At 56.8% G+C, this 20437-nt stretch overlaps 1 protein-coding gene across 2 annotated transcripts in view; it reads right to left on the bottom strand.

The window, feature by feature from the left end:
- Positions 1-20437, bottom strand: part of PNPLA7 (patatin like phospholipase domain containing 7) — a 211226-nt gene that overhangs the window by 13180 nt on the left and 177609 nt on the right. The window contains exons 30-33 of one of the 2 annotated variants that reach the window (XM_064171045.1): positions 16174-16290; positions 13140-13288; positions 11056-11208; positions 3438-3545 (exon numbers count right to left, since the gene is read on the bottom strand). In XM_064171045.1, the coding sequence (XP_064027115.1) occupies positions 3438-3545; positions 11056-11208; positions 13140-13288; positions 16174-16290 (527 nt within the window). The remainder of the gene's footprint in view (positions 1-3437; positions 3546-11055; positions 11209-13139; positions 13289-16173; positions 16291-20437) is intronic. The other variant, XM_064171046.1, reaches the window with a different exon arrangement.

The following is a 20437-nucleotide window of genomic DNA, read 5'->3' as shown; positions in this document are numbered from 1 at the left end:
GCTCTCCTACCTTCCAACAGCTCCACAGCTGCTCCTAGCTTGGTGTCATCTGCAAACTTCCTGATGCTGGACTCGATCCCCTGCTCCAGATCATTAATAAAGATACTGAACAGGACTGGGCCCAGCACTGATCCTTGGGGAACACCACTAGTGACAGCTGCCAACTGGATGTGGCACTGAAGGACCATGACAGGTTGTGATAAATGTTCAGCTGCACAGCTCCCAACTGGAGCATCAGCCTGGACTCCTGCATCCCCAAGAAGGGGCAATTTAAAGCAGCAGTGAAGGTATTGGAGCTCTCAGCAGCTGGGGATAAAGCCAGAGGCTGAGACAGGACAGAGAATCATTTCTGAGACACACACAGAGCTGCCTCTCCCTTGACTTCTCCCTGTGACTGTTCATACCCAAACACTCTCCAGCTTACAAGCAGGCTGGACACAGGCTGTCAGGGGCAAAGTGGGGACCTGTCTTCTGCAGCTCAGCCTAAAGTGACTCCTTGTCTAGATCATCTTTCCTGGAAGTGTCCCAAAGCCCTGGCACAGGCTCCCCAGAGGAGAGGTTGTGGAGTCTCCTTCATCTGGAGCCTTTCCAGGCCTGTCTGGATGTGTCCCTGTGTGCCCTGTGCTAGACTGTGTGGTCCTGCTCTGGCAGGGAGGTTGGACTGGATGAGCTCTTTGGGTCACTTCCAACCCCTGACATCTGTGAGCCTGTGATCTTCCCAGGAAGAAGCAGCTGATGAGTTCTGGGCCTCCTCAGGCTCTCCCTGGATCAGCAGCAGTTAGTTTCCCACTAAGCTCAATCAATCTGTGCTCCTTCCAAAGCCACTCATCCTGCCAGGCAGCTTGGGTGGGATCCATCTGACGATGGGAAGGCATCAGTGCCAGTCCCCTTGGCACCCTTCATAAGGTGCCACTTAGATCATGCCAGTGGAGCTGCTTCCATCTCATCAAGTGACTCAGCCTGCAGAGCTCAGCCCTGGGGGTGTCTGGGGCAATGAGCTCAGGCATGGGTGACAGCTACCCCTCCTAGCTGGGCTGATGGCCACCCCTGCAGCACTGCCCTTGCTCCTGCCATCTCCCTCCTAGCCAAAGTGCCCTACCCCAACCTCTGGAAGAGCTGCAAATCCTCCATGTCACTTCTCACCTCCAGTGGCCTCCTCTGGTGAGGCTCACTACAGCTCTGATACCTTCTGGCAATCACTTTAAGCATTTCTGCTCATTGCCCTATCTCTACAAGACAACAAGGATGAAACAGTGGGCAGAACAAGAAGCATTTGGGGCTTAAATCAGTGGAATTCAGGAGAGAGGAAGGACAAAAAGCCAATTTACAAGCCAATTTACTACAACTCTGCACCCAAGCCCTTCAACAGGTGGGAACTGTTCCTTAAAATCAGCTGGGAATTCCCTGCCAGAAGTTCAGTCACCAGCTGAGCTATGAACTGGCTCTGGAGGCTGCCCTCAGCCCTTCACCTCTCAAACTAAGAGACTTTCATCCTCCTTCTAAGTAGAAACCTCACTGGGCTGCACCCCCAGAGCAGTGCTCTGGAGCCTGGAGATGCACCAGAGTCAGGCAGCTGCCAGGAACTGCTTGGATGTGCTGAGGTGTGCAGGAGGAGGTGTGGGACAGCAGGACCTGGGCAGCTCTGCAAGCTGCTGGGGAGCCTCAGCAACAGCCCTGCAAAACCACAGCATCATAGAAAGGGTTGGCTTGGAAAAGGCCTCTGAGGTCATCCAGGCCAAGCAGCAGCCCAGCACCACCATGGCCATCAAACCATGGCCCCAGGTGCCTTGGGCACAGGTGTCTGGAACACCTCCAGGCATGGGGGCTCCAGCACCTCGCTGGGCAGCCTGTGCCAATCCCTGACTTCTCTTGCAGCAAAGGAATTTCTCCTCATCTCCAACCTAGCCCTCCCCTGGCACAATTCCAGGCCATTTGGTCTCCTTCCATCACCTGACTCTAGGAAGCAGAGCCCAACCCTCACCTGGCCCAAACTCCTTCCAGGGAGCTGCAGGCAGCAGTGAGCTCTGCCCTCAGCCTCCTCTTCTCCACACTGCACACCCCCAGCTCCCTCAGCTGCTCCTCCCCAGCCCTCTTCTCCAGACCCTTCTCCAGCTTTGTTGCCCTTCCCTGGATCCCATCCAGCCTCTCAGTGTCCTTCTGGGAGTGAAGGACTGAAAATTAATCTCAACATTCAAGGTGTGGCCTGCCCAGTGCTGAGCAGAGGAGCAGCATCTCTATGCTGCTGGCCACACTAAATGCCTTTTCTATCAGAAGAGTGAGGAAGGAAATCATCAAAGTAGGAAGCCTGGGAGGGACTTTAAGTCTTAGCCAAAACCAAAGGTTTAACCCAGGTTTGCTGGAAGTGCCTGGGGAACTTTTGGATCATAGAATCAGTCAGGGTTTGAAGGGACCACAAGGAGCAGCCAGTGCCAACTCCCCTGCCATGCCCAGGGACACCCTACCCTAGAGCAGGCTGCACACAGCCTCAGCCAGCCTGGCCTCAAACACCTCCAGCCATGGGGCCTCAACCACCTCCCTGGGCAACCCAGTCCAGCCTCTCACCACTCTCCTGCTCAACAACTTCCTCCTCCCCTCCAGCCTCACTCTCCCCACCTCCACCTTTGCTCCATTCCCCCCACTCCTGACACTCCCTCACACCCTCAAAAGTCCCTCCCCAGCTTTTTTAGAGCTCCCTTCAGATCCTGGCAGGCCACAAGAAGGTCAGCTGGGAGCCTCCTCTGCTCCAGCCTGCACAGCCCCAACTCTTTCAGGCTGTGCTCACAGCAGAGCTGCTGCAGCCTCTCAGCATCCTCCTGGCCCTGCTCTGGACACTCTCCAGCATCTCCACAGCCCTCTTGTCCCAGGGGCTCCAGAGCTGGATGCAGGACTCCAGGTGGGGTCTCAGCAGAGCAGAGCAGAGGGGGAGAATCCCCTCCCTGGCCCTGCTGGCCACACTGCTGCTGCTGCAGCCCAGCCTCTGCTTGGCTTTCTGGGCTGCAAGTGCACACTGCTGGCTCCTGCTGAGCTTCTCCTCCAGCAGCACCCCCAAGTCCCTCTCTTCAGGGCTGCTCTCCAGCCTGGCACTGCACAGCCTGCATTGGTGCTTGGCATTGCCTCCACCCAGCTGCAGGACCTTGCCCTTGGAGTCACATTCTGAAGGACAGCAATGGCTGAGATCAGTGCCAGCAGTCCTGGTCCACCCCCTCTGTGCCAACACTGGGCAGCTGCCCTGGCAGAGCAGTGCCTAGGAGCCAAGGGTCAACACTGGGTCCAGTCCTGTTCAGCTGCTGTGCTGGGAGGGTGCTGGAACCCTGGAGCAGGCTGCCCTGAGAGGCTGTGGAGTCTCTGCAGAGATTCCTCCACACCCCTGCCCTCTTTGGGCACACAACCTGACCAGGCAGCTCCTGCAGAGCCTGGCATTGACCCCCAACACTTACATCAGTTTTGGCTTTGCAAGTCTCTTGCCTGTCTCTCAGCATCTTCTCCAGGACTCCACTCCTGCACCAGACATTGAAGACTGTTTTCCCATGCTGGTATCCCACTTCCTGGAGCAAAAGAAACAAGAGTCAGGGGAAAAAGAATTGTCACTAATAACTACCAGCTCCTGAGGTCTCATTCTTTGCACACCAGCAGGAAATCCTGAGCTCTACCCCAGAGCTAGGCTGGACTTTTGCTGCCTCCCAGCCTCAGCTCCCTAGGAGGGTTCAGAGTCAGTGAGGGAAAGATTATTTTAAGGCAAAATATTACTGTGGCCTTGGAGGCCACAGCCTGCACTGAAAAGTGCCACCTGACACAACTATTTCTGCAGCACTGGCTTCAAGCAGGCTGCTCACAGGAGAGCAGGACACCCAGAGAAGCCCAGGACACTCTTGGATACATCATGGAGCCACAGAATGGCAGGGGCTGGAAGGGACCTTCAGAGTTCAGCCAGTCCAGCACCCCTGCCAGAGCAGGGTCACCCAGGGCAGGTCACACAGACACACACCCAGGTGGGTCCTGAGAGTCTCCAGAGAATGAGACTCCACAGCCTCTCTGGGCAGCCTGCTCCAGACCTCTGACAGCCTCACACCAAACAAGTTTCTCCTCATGTTGAGGTAGTGGCAGGACTTGGGGGGATGGAGCAAAGCTGGAGGTGGGGAGAGTGAGGCTGGAGGTGAGGAGGAAGTTGTTGAGCAGGAGAGTGGTGAGAGGCTGGAATGGGTTGCCCAGGGAGGGGGTTGAGGCCCCATGGCTGGAGGTGTTTGAGGCCAGGCTGGCTGAGGCTGTGTGCAGCCTGCTCTAGGGTAGGGTGTCCCTGGGCATGGCAGGGAGGTTGGAACTGGCTGCTCCTTGTGGTCCCTTCCAACCCTGACTGATTATAAGATTCTGTGATCCTATGCTGAGATGTAACCTCCTGGGCTCCACTTTGTGCCCATTGTGTCTTTGCCTTGTCAGTGGACACCACTGACAAGAGTCTGGCCCCATCCTCTCACCCCCCACAGGTCCTTTTGCTGTTGCTGAGCATTGCTCAGATCTCCTCTGGGGCTGCTCTTCTCCGGGTTCAGTGGCCCCAGGGCTCTCAGCCTTTACTCCTCAGAGGTCTCTGCTTTGGAAAACAGAGGAGTTACAGGGACATGAGGAGGCAGAGGGCAGATGCCAGAGGAACACTGGTGCTGGTTTCTCTCATGGGCAGCATCGTGGCCCCTACCCACTTATCCTGTCGCAGGACTCCAGTGAAAAGAGCCTGGCCCCTTCTTGGGCACCCTAAGATCTCCTCTCAGTCTTCTCTTCCCCAAGGCTAACCAGCCCCAGGTCTCAGCCTTTCCTCCTCAGAGAGATGTTCCAGCCCCTTCAGCATCCTCACAGCTTCTGTTGGACACTACTGTATCCAGTCCCTCTTGAACCGAGAAGCCAGAACCAGACACACTACACCAGATGTAGCCTCACCCAGACAGGGTAGAGGAGGAGGAGAATCTCCCTTGAGCTGCTGGCCACAGGCTTTTCAATACACCCCAGGATATCACTGGCTCCTTCCATTGGCTCTTTGCTTGGATGGAGGCACTAAGTACTTTGTCTCTTTAACCCCTTGGCTCAAGCCTAGCAATGAAAACTTCCTGCAGGGCACCAGTTCCACCACCTCCAGCAAGGAGTTGAGCCAGAGGCCACTGAAGCTGCAAATGTCACTTTGCTGGAGCAGAAATGCTGGCACATGGATACCACCAAAGCCACAACCCCACCTTGCTCTGATTTAAAAGCACAAAGGGATCTGTGCTTGCAACAATCCCACAGCTCTGTGTCCTCAGCGTGGAAACAAGAGGGAAAACTCAAACAGTTGCTCCCAGCTGTGCTCTTGTCCTAAACGTGACAATGGAAACGGGGCTGAAAAATCCAATGGGAAGAAGGCAGCAACAGGTGCCAGGAGCCCTGGATCCTATTTCCAGCCCTGGCCCTGGCAGCTCACACTAAAGCTCAGGCTTGCGTGGCAAAGCTGAGCGCTGGAAGCAGCCCCGGCCGAGCTGAGCTGCTGCTGCCCCTCCCCTGGGCTTTGCAGCAGGGTTCAAAGCAGGAGGCACTCAGGCTGGAATGCATCCCTTGAAATCGATCCTAGCTGCTCAGCCCGAGGTGGATATGATTACTCAGGAGGAAAAAGGACCTGACAGATCTACAGCTGGCTGGGTCAGAGTGATCTGAAGTGACTGTGAGAAGCTGAGCTCCGGGAAGTGACAGGCAGCCAGCAGCACTCCAGGCTGATGCAGAAGAGGATGCTGACAGGAGGAAGAGACTTCTGTCTGTTTGCCCTTGCTGGTTAGATGGTGCCCAGGTCTGTGCTCTGCACAGCTCAACTGAACCCCTCACCACAGTGGCAAAAGGGTGCCCAGATTGCTGGTTAGATGGTGCCCAGGTCTGTGCTCTGCACAGCTCAACTGAACCCCTCACCACAGTGGCAAAAGGGTGCCCAGATTGCCCTTGCTGGTTAGATGGTGCCCAGGTCTATATTCTGCACAGCTCAACTGAACCCCTCACCACAGTGGCAAAAGGGTGCCCAGACTGCCCTTGCTGGTTAGATGGTGCCCAGGTCTATATTCTGCACAGCTGAACTGAACCCCTCACCACAGTGGCAAAAGGGTGCCCAGATTGCCCTTTCCTTTAAGGTCAGCACAGTTTCCATCTTCCCTGTTGTGCAGAGTTAACCTTTCTAGGAGAGTGACCTTGAACCTGACTCCAGGTGGTCTTGACCCTCCCCAGGGGTGGGTCTGAACCCCACCAGGTGATTCATGGTCAGCTCACTCCCCCAGATCCATGAAAGCAGGGAGCCAGCTGCTTTCTCTCTCCCTGCCCTCCCTCCCTGCCTGCTGGCATCACCACTCCTGCTTTTCCTGCTGCTCTTTGCCTCACCAGGTGGCCACCATCACCAGGAGGCAGACAGAACCCACTGCCATCACAAACCTGGCTGTGTGTTGACATGTTTAGTACCTTGTGATAGAAGAAAAACCAAGGGATGCTGGCAAAAAGGTCTCCTAGGGCTCATTTTGAGGGTGTCTGTGACAAACCATAAGATACCAAACCCTGCAGAGATGTTTGGTTGTAGCAATCAGTTGATAATCTGCAAACCTAAACAAGGGCTACTCTAGGAGTGTCTGCAGCTACTCCTGGGAGATCTGTGGTGAGCAATCCTGTAAAGCCCCAGGCCTGCAGTGACTAAGGAAAGCAGGAAGGAGATAAAGGAGAAGCAGGGATGTCCTGACATCAGCAACAAAGAAGGCTCTGCCTGACCAGAGATGAGACAGACCCTGTGAGGAAGACTGTGTGGGATGTTCATGGCAGATGATAACCATTCCAGACCACCAGGGCTGGAATGGTTGGAACTGGGGTGGAGAATGGGAAAATCCTTATGTGAATGAACTCCAAGAGCTGACTGTAATAACCCTGCCTCCTATTATGAACATGCCTGCTCTTGTGCCATGAACTGTGCCTTCTGCCAGCATGGGCTGTGCAGGACTGGTGGAGCCATCCTGCCTGCAGCCAGCCCTGAAATAAAGCAGACCTACTGCAGAGCTCTGCAGGAGTTTTGGGCTTCATAGAATCACAGAATCATAAAATCAGCCAGGTTGGAAGAGAGCTCCAAGATCATCCAGCCCAACCTAGCACCCAGCCCTAGCCAGTCATCCAGACCATGGCACTAAGTGCCTCATCCAGGCTTTTCTTGAACACCTCCAGGGATGGTGCCTCCACCACCTCCCTGGGCAGCCCATTCCAATGCCAATCACTCTCTCTGACAACAACTTCCTACTCACATCCAGCCTGAACCTGCCCTGGCACAGCTTCAGGCTGTCCCCCCTTGTTCTATTGGTGGCTGCCTGAGGGAAGAGCCCAACCCCACCTGGCTACAGCCTCCCTGCAGGCAGCTGCAGGCAGCAATGAGCTCTGCCCTGAGCCTCCTCTGCTGCAGGCTGCACCCCCCCAGCTCCCTCAGCCTCTCCTCACAGGGCTCTGCTCCAGGCCCCTCCCCAGCCTTGCTGCCCTTCTCTCAACACCTTCCAGCACCTCAGCATCTCTCTTGAATCGAGTGGCCCAGAACCTGCACTTGCCTCCCCTTTTACCCCTCTGAGAACACTTTCCCTGGCATCCTTCAACCTCCTCAGCCCCCCCAAATGAGACAGAGGCAGAACAACCATCTGACACCTGACTACCTGCTCCTGTGCTGAGCTGCCAGACACGTTTGTCAGGGCTTTCCAAAGGGCCAGAGCACTCCATCTAGCCAGGAACATTATTTATCAGCAGAGCCTTAGATCCCTCTCTTGGCAGACAGCTCTGTGTGCCCAGGAGCTGTGAGACACCCAATAGCCTTGAGAAAATATTGACAGTAGGGAAAGCAGGTGGTGGATTGGAAAAGCTGCTGCTTGGCCCTAAGCACTCTGTAGGGCTTCAATGTGCTGCTGCTGCTGCTGCTGCTCAGGGTTTGTGAGGCAGCATCTGAGTTGGGGCTGCTCAGCCTGGAGAAGAGAAGGCTCCAGGCAGAGCTTAGTGCAATCTTCCAGTACCTGAAGGGGCTGCAGGAGAGCTGGGGAGGGACTTTGGAGAAGGGTTGGGAGTGGGAGGATGAGGGACAATGGCTGTGAGCTGGGAGAGGGCAGAGTGAGAGTGGTGGTGAGACACTGGCACAGGTTGATGGTGGTGAGACACTGGCACAGGTTTCCCAGGGAGGTTGTGGAGCACAGAAGCACCCAATGTGATCAAAGATCACATTGGGTGCTTCTGTGCTCCACAACCTCCCTGGAGGTGTTGAAGGCCAGGCTGGATGAGACCTTGAGCAACCTATGCTGGTGAGAGGTGTCCCTGCCCATGTCACAGGGAGGCTGGAACTGGCTGAGCTTTTAAAGTCCCTTCCAACCCAACCCATTCTCTGACTCTATGAAAAACCTCTCTGCAGCCCAGTCAGCACTGCAGGCTCTCACTGCATCTATCTACACAGGAGATCAACTTAAAGAGACACTGAGGTGGGGAGGAGAGAGGACTTCCAGCCTAGAAGATGAGCTCTGCAGGCTCTCACTGCATCTATCTACACAGGAGATCAACTTAAAGAGACACTGGGGTGGGGGAGAGAGAACTTCCAGCCTAGGAGATGAGCACTGCAGGCTCTCACTGCATCTACACAGGAGATCAACTTAAAGAGACACTGGGGTGGGGAGGAGAGGATTTCCAGCCTAGGAGATGAGCACTGCAGGCTCTCACTGCATCTACACAGGAGATCAACTTAAAAGAGACACTGGGGTGGGGAGGAGAGAGGACTTCCAGCCTAGGAGATGAGCACTGCAGGCTCTCACTGCATCTACACAGGAGATCAACTTAAAGAGACACTGGGGTGGGGAGGAGAGAGGACTTCCAGCCTAGGAGATGAGCACTGCAGGCTCTCACTGCATCTATCTACACAGGAGATCAACTTAAAGAGACACTGGGGTTGGGGGGAGAGGACTTCCAGCCTAGGAGATGAGCACTGCAGGCTCTCACTGCATCTATCTACACAGGAGATCAACTTAAAGAGACACTGGGGTTGGGGGGAGAGGATTTCCAGCCTAGGAGATGAGCACTGCAGGCTCTCACTGCATCTATCTACACATGAGATCAACTTAAAGAGACACTGGGGTGGGGGGGAGAGGACTTCCAGCCTAGGAGATGAGCACTGCAGGCTCTCACTGCATCTATCTACACAGGAGATCAACTTAAAGAGACACTGGGGTTGGGGGGAGAGGACTTCCAGTCTAGGAGATGAGCAAAGCTATGCAGAAACACCTTAAAGGTGGAAGGTGCTGCACAGCTGAAGCAGACAAAGAATGGAAGGGGACAGTAAAATGACTGCCTTGGCAAGAGCCAGTGAACCAGAGCTGCTACTATCACCTATGAGGGCAGAGACAGTTTTGGGTGAGCACTGAACCTGAATGCTCCTGAAGGGAGGGTGGAGAGAGGCTGGTGTTGGTCTCTGCTCCCAGGTGTCTAGAAAGATGGTAAGAGGAAAGAGGCTTAAGCTGTGCCAGGGGAGGGTTAGGTTGGAGAGGAGGAGAAATTTTCTTTGCTGCCAGAGTGGTCAGGGCCTGGCAGAGGCTGCCCAGGGAGGTGATGGAGTCCCCATGCCTGGAGGTGTTCCAGACACCTGTGGCCATGGCACCTGGGGCCATGGTTCAGTGGCCATGGTGGTGCTGGGCTGCTGCTTGGACTGGATGATCTCAGAGGGCTTCTCCAACCCAACCCAGTCTGATTCTGTGATTTTGCAGGGCTGCTGCTGGAGCAGCTCAAGAAGCTGTAGATGTGGTGCTTCAGGATGCAGTTCAGTGGTCACAGTAGCTGGGTTGTGGCTGGACTTGACAATCTTAGAGGTGTTTTCCAACCTTAATGACTCTGAATAATGCCCCTGGGACCATCTGGCTGCACATCTGCAGTCAGATCTTCCCATGCTGGTTCCTGATCCATGAACAGACAGAACCAGATCCCAACACATGTAACCTGGTGGTGCCCTTCTGACAATGACCTTGCACTGACATTGGTGCTGGGTCCTCTCTACTGGGTGCAGAGGGACTGTGGAGCAGATGCTCTATTAATAGAAGTGTTGAAAGGTTCTCTGAGCAGGTATTCAGCCTGCTGCCCCCCATGGCAGGCATCCACCACCTCCCCTGCCTCACCTCCCAACCCTTCCTGCCACACCAAGCTCCACAATGAGGGCAGAGGGAAGGTTGGAAGAGAGCTCCAAGCTCCCCCAGCCCAACCTAGCACCCAGCCCTGCCCAACCAACCAGACCATGGCACTAAGTGCCCCAGCCAGGCTTGGCTTCAACACCTCCAGCCACAGACTCCACCACCTCCCTGGGCAGCCCATTCCAATGCCAATCACTCTCTCTGACAACAACTTCATCCTAACATCCAGCCTAGACCTGCCCTGGCACAGCTTCAGGCTGTGTCCCCTTGTTCTGTCCCTGGCTGCCTGGCAGCAGAGCCCAACCCCACCTGGCTACAGCCTCCCTGCAGGCAGCTGCAGGCAGCAATGAGCTCTGCCCTGAGCCTCCTCTGCTGCAGGCTTCACCCCCCCAGCTCCCTCAGCCTCTCCTCACAGGGCTCTGCTCCAGGCCCCTCCCCAGCCTTGCTGCCCTTCTCTCAACACCTTCCAGCACCTCAACATCTCTCTGCAATTCAGGAGCCCAGAACTGAACACAGCACTCCAGGGGTGGCCTGAGCAGTGCTGAGCACAGGGGCACAAGAACCTCCCTTGTCCTGCTGCCCACACTGCTCCTGAGCCAGCCCAGGATGCCATTGGCTCTGCTGCCCACCTGGGCACTGCTGCCTCCTCTGCAGCTCCTCTCTCCCAGCACCCCCAGCTCCCTCTCTGCCTGCCTGCTCCCAGCCACTCTGGCCCCAGCCCTCAGCACTGCACTCTCGGTGTGGCCAGAGCAGGAAGGAGAACCAAAGCTTCACCTCATTCCCGAGCTGGCTGCGTGGGTCTGGTACATGCCCAGGGTGCGTCTGCGGGGGGTGGAGGCTGCCAAGGCAGCAGGGCAGGGCTGGAAAGTCCCTGCCGGGAGGCACTTACGCAGATCTCGTCGAACTTGCCGAAGTCGAGGGTGCGGTAGCGGTCGATCGGGGGTCGGATGTACTCGCAGTAGTCGCTGCTCTTCACCATCTCCAGCTGCCGCACGCAGCACACGTACGCCAGCCGCGTCTGGATCTCGGCCATGTTCAGCACCTGCCGGCAGCACTCCTCAGCCTGGGCACTGCACAGCCACCCACGCAGGGCTTCTGCTGGCAGCTGGCCTCTCAGGGCATCCCCTCCAACTCTCACAGAGCCTGGGAGGTTGGAAGGGACCTCCAGAGCTCATCAGTCCAAGCCCTGTGCCGAGCAGGATGCCCTAGGGCAGGGCACGCAGGGATGTTCTGCTTTGCTTCAGGTGAAGGCACATCAGAGCTGTGCCAGAGAGGCTCAGGCACCTTGTCCTGGCAGCTGGAGCTGCCTGCAGGGCAAAGCAGCTTCACCTTTGCTCCTGCCATTCAGCCTTGCCAGTGCACAGAGAACTGCCAGCTGCTGCTCTCTGGGCATCACTGCACAGAGCCACAGAGCCTCAGAGGTCAGAAGGCACCTCCAGAGCTCAGCCAGTGCAAGCTCCCTGCCAAGCAGCAGCCCTAGGGCAGGGCACACAGGAATGCAGCCAGGAGGCTTTGAAGGTCTCCAGAGCAGGAGACTCCACAGCCTCTCTGGGCAGCCTGCTCCAGGCCTCCAGCACCCTCACACCACACAAGGGGCGCAGCAGGAGTGAGAGGGGCACAGCAGGGGTGAGAGGGGCACAGCAGGGGTGAGAGGGGCACAGCAGGGGTGAGAGGGAGGCAGCAGGGGTGAGAGGGGCACAGCAGGGGTGAGAGGGGTGCAGCAGGGGTGAGAGGGAGGCAGCAGGGGTGAGAGGGGCGCAGCAGGGGTGAGAGGGGTGCAGCAGGGGTGAGAGGGAGGCAGCAGGAGTGAGAGGGGTGCAGCAGGGGTGAGAGGGGTGCAGCAGGGGTGAGAGGGGTGCAGCAGGGGTGAGAGGGGCACAGCAGGGGTGAGAGGGGCACAGCAGGAGTGAGAGGGGCACAGCAGGGGTGAGAGGGAGGCAGCAGCCCTTCGAGGCAGCAGTCAGTGCTGTGCTCTGCAGCACCAGGGCAGAGGCTCCATGGCAAAGCTGAGGCTGGCAGAGAGCTCTGGAGATCAGAGAGGCTGGACTGGAGTCCAACCCTCCTGGCTCAAGCAGGGCCAGCTGGGGCAGCTTGTCTGAGACCTTGTCTGGCTGAGCTGTCTCTGCTGCCAGGCAGCCAGCACCAGAAGAAGGGGACACAGCCTCAAGCTGTGCCAGGGCAGGTCTAGGCTGGCTGTTAGGAGGAAGTTGTTGTCAGAGAGAGTGATTGGCATTGGAATGGGCTGCCCAGGGAGGTGGTGGAGTCTGTGTGGCTGGAGGTGTTGAAGCCAAGCCTGGCTGGGGCACTTAGTGCCATGGTCTGGTTGGTTGGTTGGGGCTGGGTGCTAGGTTGGGCTGGCTGAGCTTGGAGCTCTCTTCCAACCTGCTTGATTCTATGATCTTTGATCACCTTGGGTCCTTCTGTGCTCCACAACCTCTCTGGGAAACCTGTGCCAGTGTCTCAGCACCCTCAACCTGTGCTAATGTTGAGACACTCAAGAGAATCTTTTCCTCATCTCCCTTTTCCAGCCCAAAGCCACTGTCCCACACCCTGTTCCTTCAAGCCCCTCTGCAGCTCTCCTGTAGTCAGTCAGTTCAGCCCCCTCCAATCAGCAGTTCAGAGTCATAGAGTGGAGAAGCCCTAAAGTGGCTGGAGATGTCCCTGCTCGCTGCAGGGAGGTTGGACTGGATGACCTTCAAAGGGCCCTTTCCAACCCACAGCACTTTGCCATTCTACTTCTTGCACTGGCAAAATCCAGGGACCTCCTCTAAGAAAAGGGTTCTTGGCTCTAACAATTTCCCCACCCCATTCCCTGCCTGGAGGTCTCCTCTCTCCCCTGTCACTGCCCAGCTGCCTTTGTCCTTAAGCCAGCACCCAAAGCCCAGGGAGATGCTGGGGGGTCACCAGGCTGCTCCCTGAAGCCTTCTGCTCCCTACCCAAACCCAGCTGCCCCTTTCATGCAGCCTGCAGTACCTTGACTTTCTCTGCCAGGGGGTTCCACCTCTTCCAGAGCAGCCACCAGCCAGACAAGCAGTCGCCGTAGTTGGTGAGGTCTGTCTCGTCGCGGCTGCCCACGTCGATGGCGATCACCACCTTGGCACCCATGGACCTGGCAACATCAGCTAGAGGGAAAGAAGGTCCTGTCAGTCCCAGTGCTGCCAGCCACGGAGCTGCCCAGCCAAAGCTCACCTACACAGCGCTGGGGAGTGCAGAACCTGGCCCTGGACCTGCCACGGGGCTCTCAGAACAGCCTCACGTAACACAGCAGCACCTCCACTGAGAGACCATTCCCCTTCTGTGGAGGCTCCAACCCCACCTGGGCTCCAGCCTCACACAGGCCTCCCACCTCACCTGCTCCATTTCTCTGGAGGGGAGGATGGAGCCAGGTGGGGCTTGGCCTTTTCTCCTTAGGAACAAGTGATAGCACCATCGAGTCAGTCATCAGCAAGCCTGCAGATGACACCAAGCTGGGGGCAGATGTGGCTGGGTTGGAGGGCAGAAGAGCTCTGCAGCAGGACCTTGACCACATGCACAGATGGGCAGAGTCCAAGGGGATGGAGTTCAATAGCTCCAAGTGCAGGGTGCTGCACTTTGGCCACAGCAACCCCATGCAGAGATACAGGCTGGGGTCAGAGTGGCTGAGAGCAGCCAGACAGAGAGGGATCTGGGGGTGCTGATTGATACCCACCTGAACATGAGCCAGCAGTGTGCCCAGGTGGCCAAGAGAGCCACTGGCATCCTGGCCTGCATCAGGAATGGTGTGGCCAGCAGGAGCAGGGAGGTCATTCTGCCCCTGGACTCTGCACTGGTTAGACCACACCTTGAGTGCTGTGTTCAGTTCTGGGCCCCCCAGTTTAGGAGGGACATTGAGATGCTTGAGCGTGTCCAGAGAAGGGCAACGAGGCTGGGGAGAGGCCTTGAGCACAGCCCTACGAGGAGAGGCTGAGGGAGCTGGGATTGGTTAGCCTGGAGAAGAGGAGGCTCAGGGCAGACCTTATTGCTGTCTGCAACTACCTGAGGGGAGGTTGTGGCCAGGAGGAGGTTGCTCTCTTCTCTCAGGTGGCCAGCACCAGAACAAGAGGACACAGCCTCAGGCTGTGCCAGGGGAGATTTAGGCTGGAGGTGAGGAGAAAGTTCTTCCCTGAGAGAGTCATTGGACACTGGAATGGGCTGCCCGGGGAGGTGGTGGAGTCGCCGTCCCTGGAGCTGTTCAAGGCAGGACTGGACGTGGCACTTGGTGCCATGGTCTGGCCTTGAGCTCTGTGCTAAAGGGTTGGACTTGATGAGCTGTGAGGTCTCTTCCAACCCTGATGATACTGTGACACTGTGATACTGTGATGCTGTGACCAGCTTCCCTGCATGTACTTGTAGACAGCAATGAAGTCACCCCTAGAATCATAGAATCAAGCAGGTTGGAAGAGACCTCCAAGCTCATCCAGTCCAACCTAGCACCCAGCCCTATCCAGTCATCTAGACCATGGCACTAAGTGCCTCATCCAGGCTTCTCTTGCACACCTCCAGGGATGGCTACTCCACCACCTCCCTGCCATGTGCCAGCAGCTAACCAAGACACCACTGTGCCAGCTGAAGCCTTCAGGCTCTGGTGCCATCAGTCTGAAGCATGACAGGTAAAATGCTGTTCTTCCCCAGAATGAGTCCTTTTTTTTCAGCTGACACTCATTGAAGAGGAACTCAGACACAGACAATGCATCTGCAGCCTCATTTCTGCTCTCTCTCCTTTCAGCAAGCACTAAAATAAACCCGGAACTAGCTTGGCATTTCCATCTGCAGAATATTTGTCTATCAGGAAGTAATTTGTAACACAAAATAGGCTTAATAAAGCCAGGATGGAGCAAACACCTAGGAAACTGTGAGCAGTGACTCCTGGTAACCCTCAGGAGACTGAAGGTGTCTGCAAAAGTTCTCCTGTTGCCTTTTGTTGGGTAAGGAGAAAAGGACAAAGTTCCTGAGCTGTGCTCTCAGGAACTGATTCATGGAATGGGTTGGGTTGGAAGGGAACTCAAAGATCATCTGGTTCCAGCCCCCTGTCATGGGCAGGGGACACCTTCTACCAGCTCAAGGCCTCATCCAGCCTGGTCCTGAACACCTCCAGGGAGGTTGTGGAGCACAGAAGCACCCAATGTGATCAAAGATCACATTGGGTGCTTCTGTGCTCCACAACCTCCCTGGGAAACCTGTGCCAGTGTCTCACCACCCTCAACCTGTGCCAGTGTCTCACCACCCTCACTCTCAACAGCTTCTTCCTCCTCTCCACTCTCACTCTCCCCTCTCCCAGCTCAAAGCCATTGTCCCCCACCCTGCCACTCCCAGCCCTTCTCCAAAGTCCCTCCCCAGCTCTCCTGCAGCCCCTTCAGGCACTGGAAGGCTGCTCTGAGCTCTCCCTGCAGCCTTCTCTTCTCCAGGCTGAACTCTCCCAGTCTGTCCCCACAGGGGAGCCTCTGCAGCCTTCTGAGCATCTTGGTGGCCTCCTCTGGACCCTCTCCAGCAGCTCCAGGTCCTTCTTGTGCTGGAGGCAGTGCTGCAGGTGAGGGCTGAGCAGAGCAGATTGGAGGGGCAGAATCCCCTCCCTGTGCTGCTGCTCTCCCTGCTCTGCCTGCAGCCAGCACACAGCTGGCTCTGGGCTGCCAGGGACCAGTGCTGGCTGCTGGGCACTTGGGCACCAACTGACACCCCCAAGCCCTTCTCCTCCACACTGCTCTCAAGCCATTCTCTGTCCAGCCTGGATTTGTGTTTGGAATTGCCCTGACTCAGTTTCAGGACCTTGTACTTGGCCTTGTTGAACTTGATGAGCCTGGCTTGGGCCCACCTCTCAAGCCTGCCCAAGTGCCTCTGGCCAGAGCCTTTCTCTGCAGTGTGTCGACTGCAGCACACAGCTTGGTGCCAGCCACAGACTTGCTGAGGCTGCCTCAGTCCCACTGCCCATGTTGCTGACAAAGAAGACAAAGAGCACTGGTGCCAGTACCCACCCCTGGGGGATGTCACTGACCTGGAAGGTTGTTGATGTAGCCTCCATCCATCAGGAGATGTCCATCCTTGGGGTCGCAGAGAGGAGGCATGTACCCAGAGAGGGACATGCTGGCACGGACATACCTCCAGAGAGAGCCTGCAGGAGGGAGCAGCAGCAGCATTAATTACTGCCAGAGAGGGCTTTGCACTCATTAAAATCATTAGGAGGGAGAGGTTCTCCTGAGAGCACCACAGCAAGTTATTAAAGCAGTTCCTTACTCTCTGTGCCATCATCCTGGCTGGGAGGAAGAAGCAAGCAAGCAGACTGCTCAGCTCTGCTCTCAGCCAAAGGCCTCAGAGCCCACCACTTGAAGCCCATGCCTCACATTTATTGCAGCCAGGGAGGCTGCAGCAGCATCTCCCTGACTGTAAGGAACATCTTCAGGGCTGTGCTGAGCTTCCAGAGCTAAGGAGAGGAAAAGGCTTCTCCTGGGGCCAAAGGGAGAGAAAGAAGCAGCAGACTGAAGTGCAGCTAAAGCTCTCATGTTCTGCAGGCATCCACAGAGCCCAGACTCAACAAGAAACAGTTATCTGCCCCAAAAAGCTGTTTCCCCCTGCTCTGTAACAAGCAAAGACTTCCACTTGGAAAACCAACATGAGTGCATGGTGCAGATCTCCTCTCTTCCCAGCACACCTCTGTTAGAAGCAGGAACTGATGGGATCTGTCCCCTCTAAAACACTCTGCTGTAAGGCTCCTATTTACTGAGCTCTCTCTCAATGGCTGCAGCAGCTGCCCTGAACAGAAGGCTCCAGGCAGACCTTAGAGCAGCATCCTGAAGAGGCTCCAGAAGAGCTGGGGAGGGACTTTGGACAAGGGCTGGGAGTGCCAGGATGAGGCACAATGTCTTTGAGTGGAGGTGAGGAAGACATTCTTGAGAGTGAGGGTGGTGAGACACTGGCACAGGTTGAGGGTGGTGAGACACTGGCACAGGTTGAGGGTGGTGAGACACTGGCACAGGTTGCCCAGGGAGGTTGTGGAGCACAGAAGCACCCAATGTGATCAAAGATCACGTTGAGTGCTTCTGTGCTCCACAACCTCCCTGGAGGAGTTCAAGGCCAAGTTGGATGAGGCCTTGAGCAACTTGTGCTGGTGGGAAGTGTCCCTGCCCATGGCAGGGTGTTGGAACTGGATGGAGCTTTGAGGTCCCTTCCAACCCAACCCATTCTGTGACTCTCTGAACTGGGAGGACAGAACCTTGCCAAAGAGCCCAAGAGTCATAGAATCAGGCAGGGTTGGAAGGCACCACAAGGAGCAGCCAGTGCCAACCCCCCTGCCATGCCCAGGGACACCCTACCCTAGAGCAGGCTGCACACAGCCTCAGCCAGCCTGGCCTCAAACACCTCCAGCCATGGGGCCTCAACCCCCTCCCTGGGCAACCCATTCCAGCCTCTCACCACTCTCCTGCTCAACAACTTCCTCCTCACCTCCAGCCTGACTCTCCTCACCTCCAGCTTTGCTCCATCCCCCCCACTCCTGCCACTCCCTCACACCCTCAGAAGTCCCTCCCCAGCTTTTTTGCAGCCCCCTTCTGCCTGAGCAGCAAATCCTCAAAACCCCACAGCCAGCTCAGATGTGCAGTGCTGGCTCAGTGCTCAGCAATGAACTGCTTGGGGCTTCACACCACAAACTCTCTCTCTCTAAACTGGGAATTGATTCTTTTTGCTTTTCTTTTTCATGTATCTTCACACTTCTAATTCTAAGCCTTCCCTGCTGCAGAGATCAGCAGTGGCAGACTTTGGGTTTATTAGGAATAGTTTTAATTGAGTTGGAACTTCCACTTGAGAAAAACGTTGCCTTCCTGTGCTCCAACCCACAGATGGGAAACTGCACAGGCTGGGAACTGCCTCCTGCTCCCTGCAGTGAATTCTGGAGAGCAAGGCCTCTGACACTGTCCCACAGCACAGTCTGCTCTCCAAGCTGGTGCCACATGGGTTTGATGGGTGGAGCACTGGATGGACAAAGAAGTGGCTTGATGGCTGCACCCACAGAGTGGCTGTCAGTGGCTCCATGGCCAAGTGCAGGCAGTGACAAGTGCAGTCCCTCAGGGAGCAGCCCTGGGACCAGTCTGGTTCAACATCTCTGTGGGTGCCATGGGCAGAGGCACTGAGTGCAGCCTCAGCAAGTTTGCTGCCCACACCAAGCTGTGAGGTGCAGCAGCCAGGCTGGAGGGCAGGATCCAGCCAGAGGGAGCTGGGCAGGCTGCAGAGGTGGGCACAAGCCAAGCTCAGGAGGCTCAACAAGACCAAGGGCAAGGTCCTGCAGCTGGGTGGAGGCAATGCCAAGCACCAATGCAGGCTGGGCAGGGAGTGGCTGGAGAGCAGCCCTGAGGAGAGGCACTTGGGGGTGCTGCTGGAGGAGAAGCTCAGCAGGAGCCAGCAGTGTGCACTTGCAGCCCAGAAAGCCAAGCAGAGCCTGGGCTGCAGCAGCAGCAGTGTGGCCAGCAGGGCCAGGGAGGGGATTCTCCCCCTCTGCTCTGCTCTGCTGAGAGCCCACCTGGAGTCCTGCATCCAGCTCTGGAGCCCCTGGGACAAGAGGGCTGTGGAGATGCTGGAGAGTGTCCAGAGCAGGGCCAGGAGGATGCTGAGAGGCTGCAGCAGCTCTGCTGTGAGCACAGCCTGAAAGAGTTGGGGCTGTGCAGGCTGGAGCAGAGGAGGCTCCCAGGGGACCTTCTTGTGGCCTGCCAGGATCTGAAGGGGGCTACAAAACAGCTGGGGAGGGACTTTTGAGGCTGTGAGGGAGTGGCAGGAGTGGGGGGGAATGGAGCAAAGCTGGAGGTGGGGAGAGTGAGGCTGGAGGTGAGGAGGAAGTTGCTGAGCAGGAGAGTGGTGAGAGGCTGGAATGGGTTGCCCAGGGAGGGGGTTGAGGCCCCATGGCTGGAGGTGTTTGAGGCCAGGCTGGCTGAGGCTGTGTGCAGCCTGCTCTAGGGTAGGGTGTCCCTGGGCATGGCAGGGGGGTTGGAACTGGCTGCTCCTTGTGGTCCCTTCCAACCCTGACTGGTTCTATGGGATTACCATAACCATTCTAGGCCCTGGAGCAGCTCTGTGAGGAGCAAAGGCTGAGAGTCCTGGGGCTGGTGAGGCTGCAGAAGAGCAGCCCCAGAGGGCATCTGAGCAATGTTCAGCAGCAGCTAAAGGACCTGTAGGGAGCAAGAGGCTGGGGCCAGACTCCTGTCAGTGGTGCCCTGGGACAGGACAAGGGCTATGGGCACAAAGTGCAACCCAGGAGGTTCCATGCAAACAGGAGAAGAAAGCTGTTTGGTGTGAGGGTGCTGGAGGCCTGGGGCAGGCTGCCCAGAGAGGTTGTGGAGTCTCCTTCTCTGCAGAGCTTCCAACCCCCCCCCAGCCATTGTGCTGCTGGGCAAGCTGCTGTGGGTGCCCTGCTGGAGCAGAGGCTTGGACTGGATGAGCTCCAGAGGTCCCTTCCCACCCTACCCTGCTGGCACTCTCCAGGTGGTTTCTAGCCTCACATCAGCCTGGTTTCCAGCCTCACATCAGCCTTCCAGAGGGACAGACAGCTGGAGTGAATTTTCTCACCTCAGTTGGCTTAAGCTGCCTGAGAGCAGGAACACAAAACCTCTAAGAAAGGTTAATCCTTCTGCTTGTTTTAGTTCCCTTGGCTGCCCTGGGGCAGCACAGCCTGGTGCTGCTGTAACTCAGCAGTGCTCTGGCACAAACCCTAGCAGCAGGAGCAGAGAGTCCAACCTGTGCCAGCTCCAAAGACAAAACACCCCAGAAATGGCAGGGGAGATGCTCAAGTCCCCCACTCACCCTGGTGGCTCTCTGCTGGGCTCTCTCCAGCAGGTCTCTGCCTCTCCTGAACTGGGGAGCCCAGAACTGGACACAGTGCTCCAGCTGTGGTCTCAGCAGGGCAGAGCAGAGGGGGAGCAGAACCTCCCTAGCCCTGCTGGCCACACTTTCCTGATGCCCCCCAGGGTGCCCTTGGCTCTCTTGCCCACCAGGGCACATTGCTGGCCAGTGCAGAGCTTGCTGCCCAGCAGCACTCCAAGGGCTTCCTCCACGGAGCTGCTCTCCAGCAGGGCAGCCCCAAGCTCTGCTGGTGCCTAGCATCTCCAGCTACCCAAGGAACTATCTGGGGCTCCTGGCAGGCTTCTACTCTCTTAACTGAAGTCTGAGTCATTGCTCTGTCACCCCCAGGAGACAAAAGCTAAAGCAAGTGTCCCACAGGGCTGCCACCACATCCTGGGCAGCAGAGCAGACAGTTCAGATCCTTCTCCTCTCTTCAG

Source organism: Pogoniulus pusillus, chromosome 35, assembly GCF_015220805.1.
Source record: "Pogoniulus pusillus isolate bPogPus1 chromosome 35, bPogPus1.pri, whole genome shotgun sequence".
NCBI classification, from domain to species: domain Eukaryota; kingdom Metazoa; phylum Chordata; class Aves; order Piciformes; family Lybiidae; genus Pogoniulus; species Pogoniulus pusillus.
The sequence above is the reverse complement of the archived record's forward strand: the minus strand, read 5'-3'. Positions and strand labels throughout refer to the sequence as shown.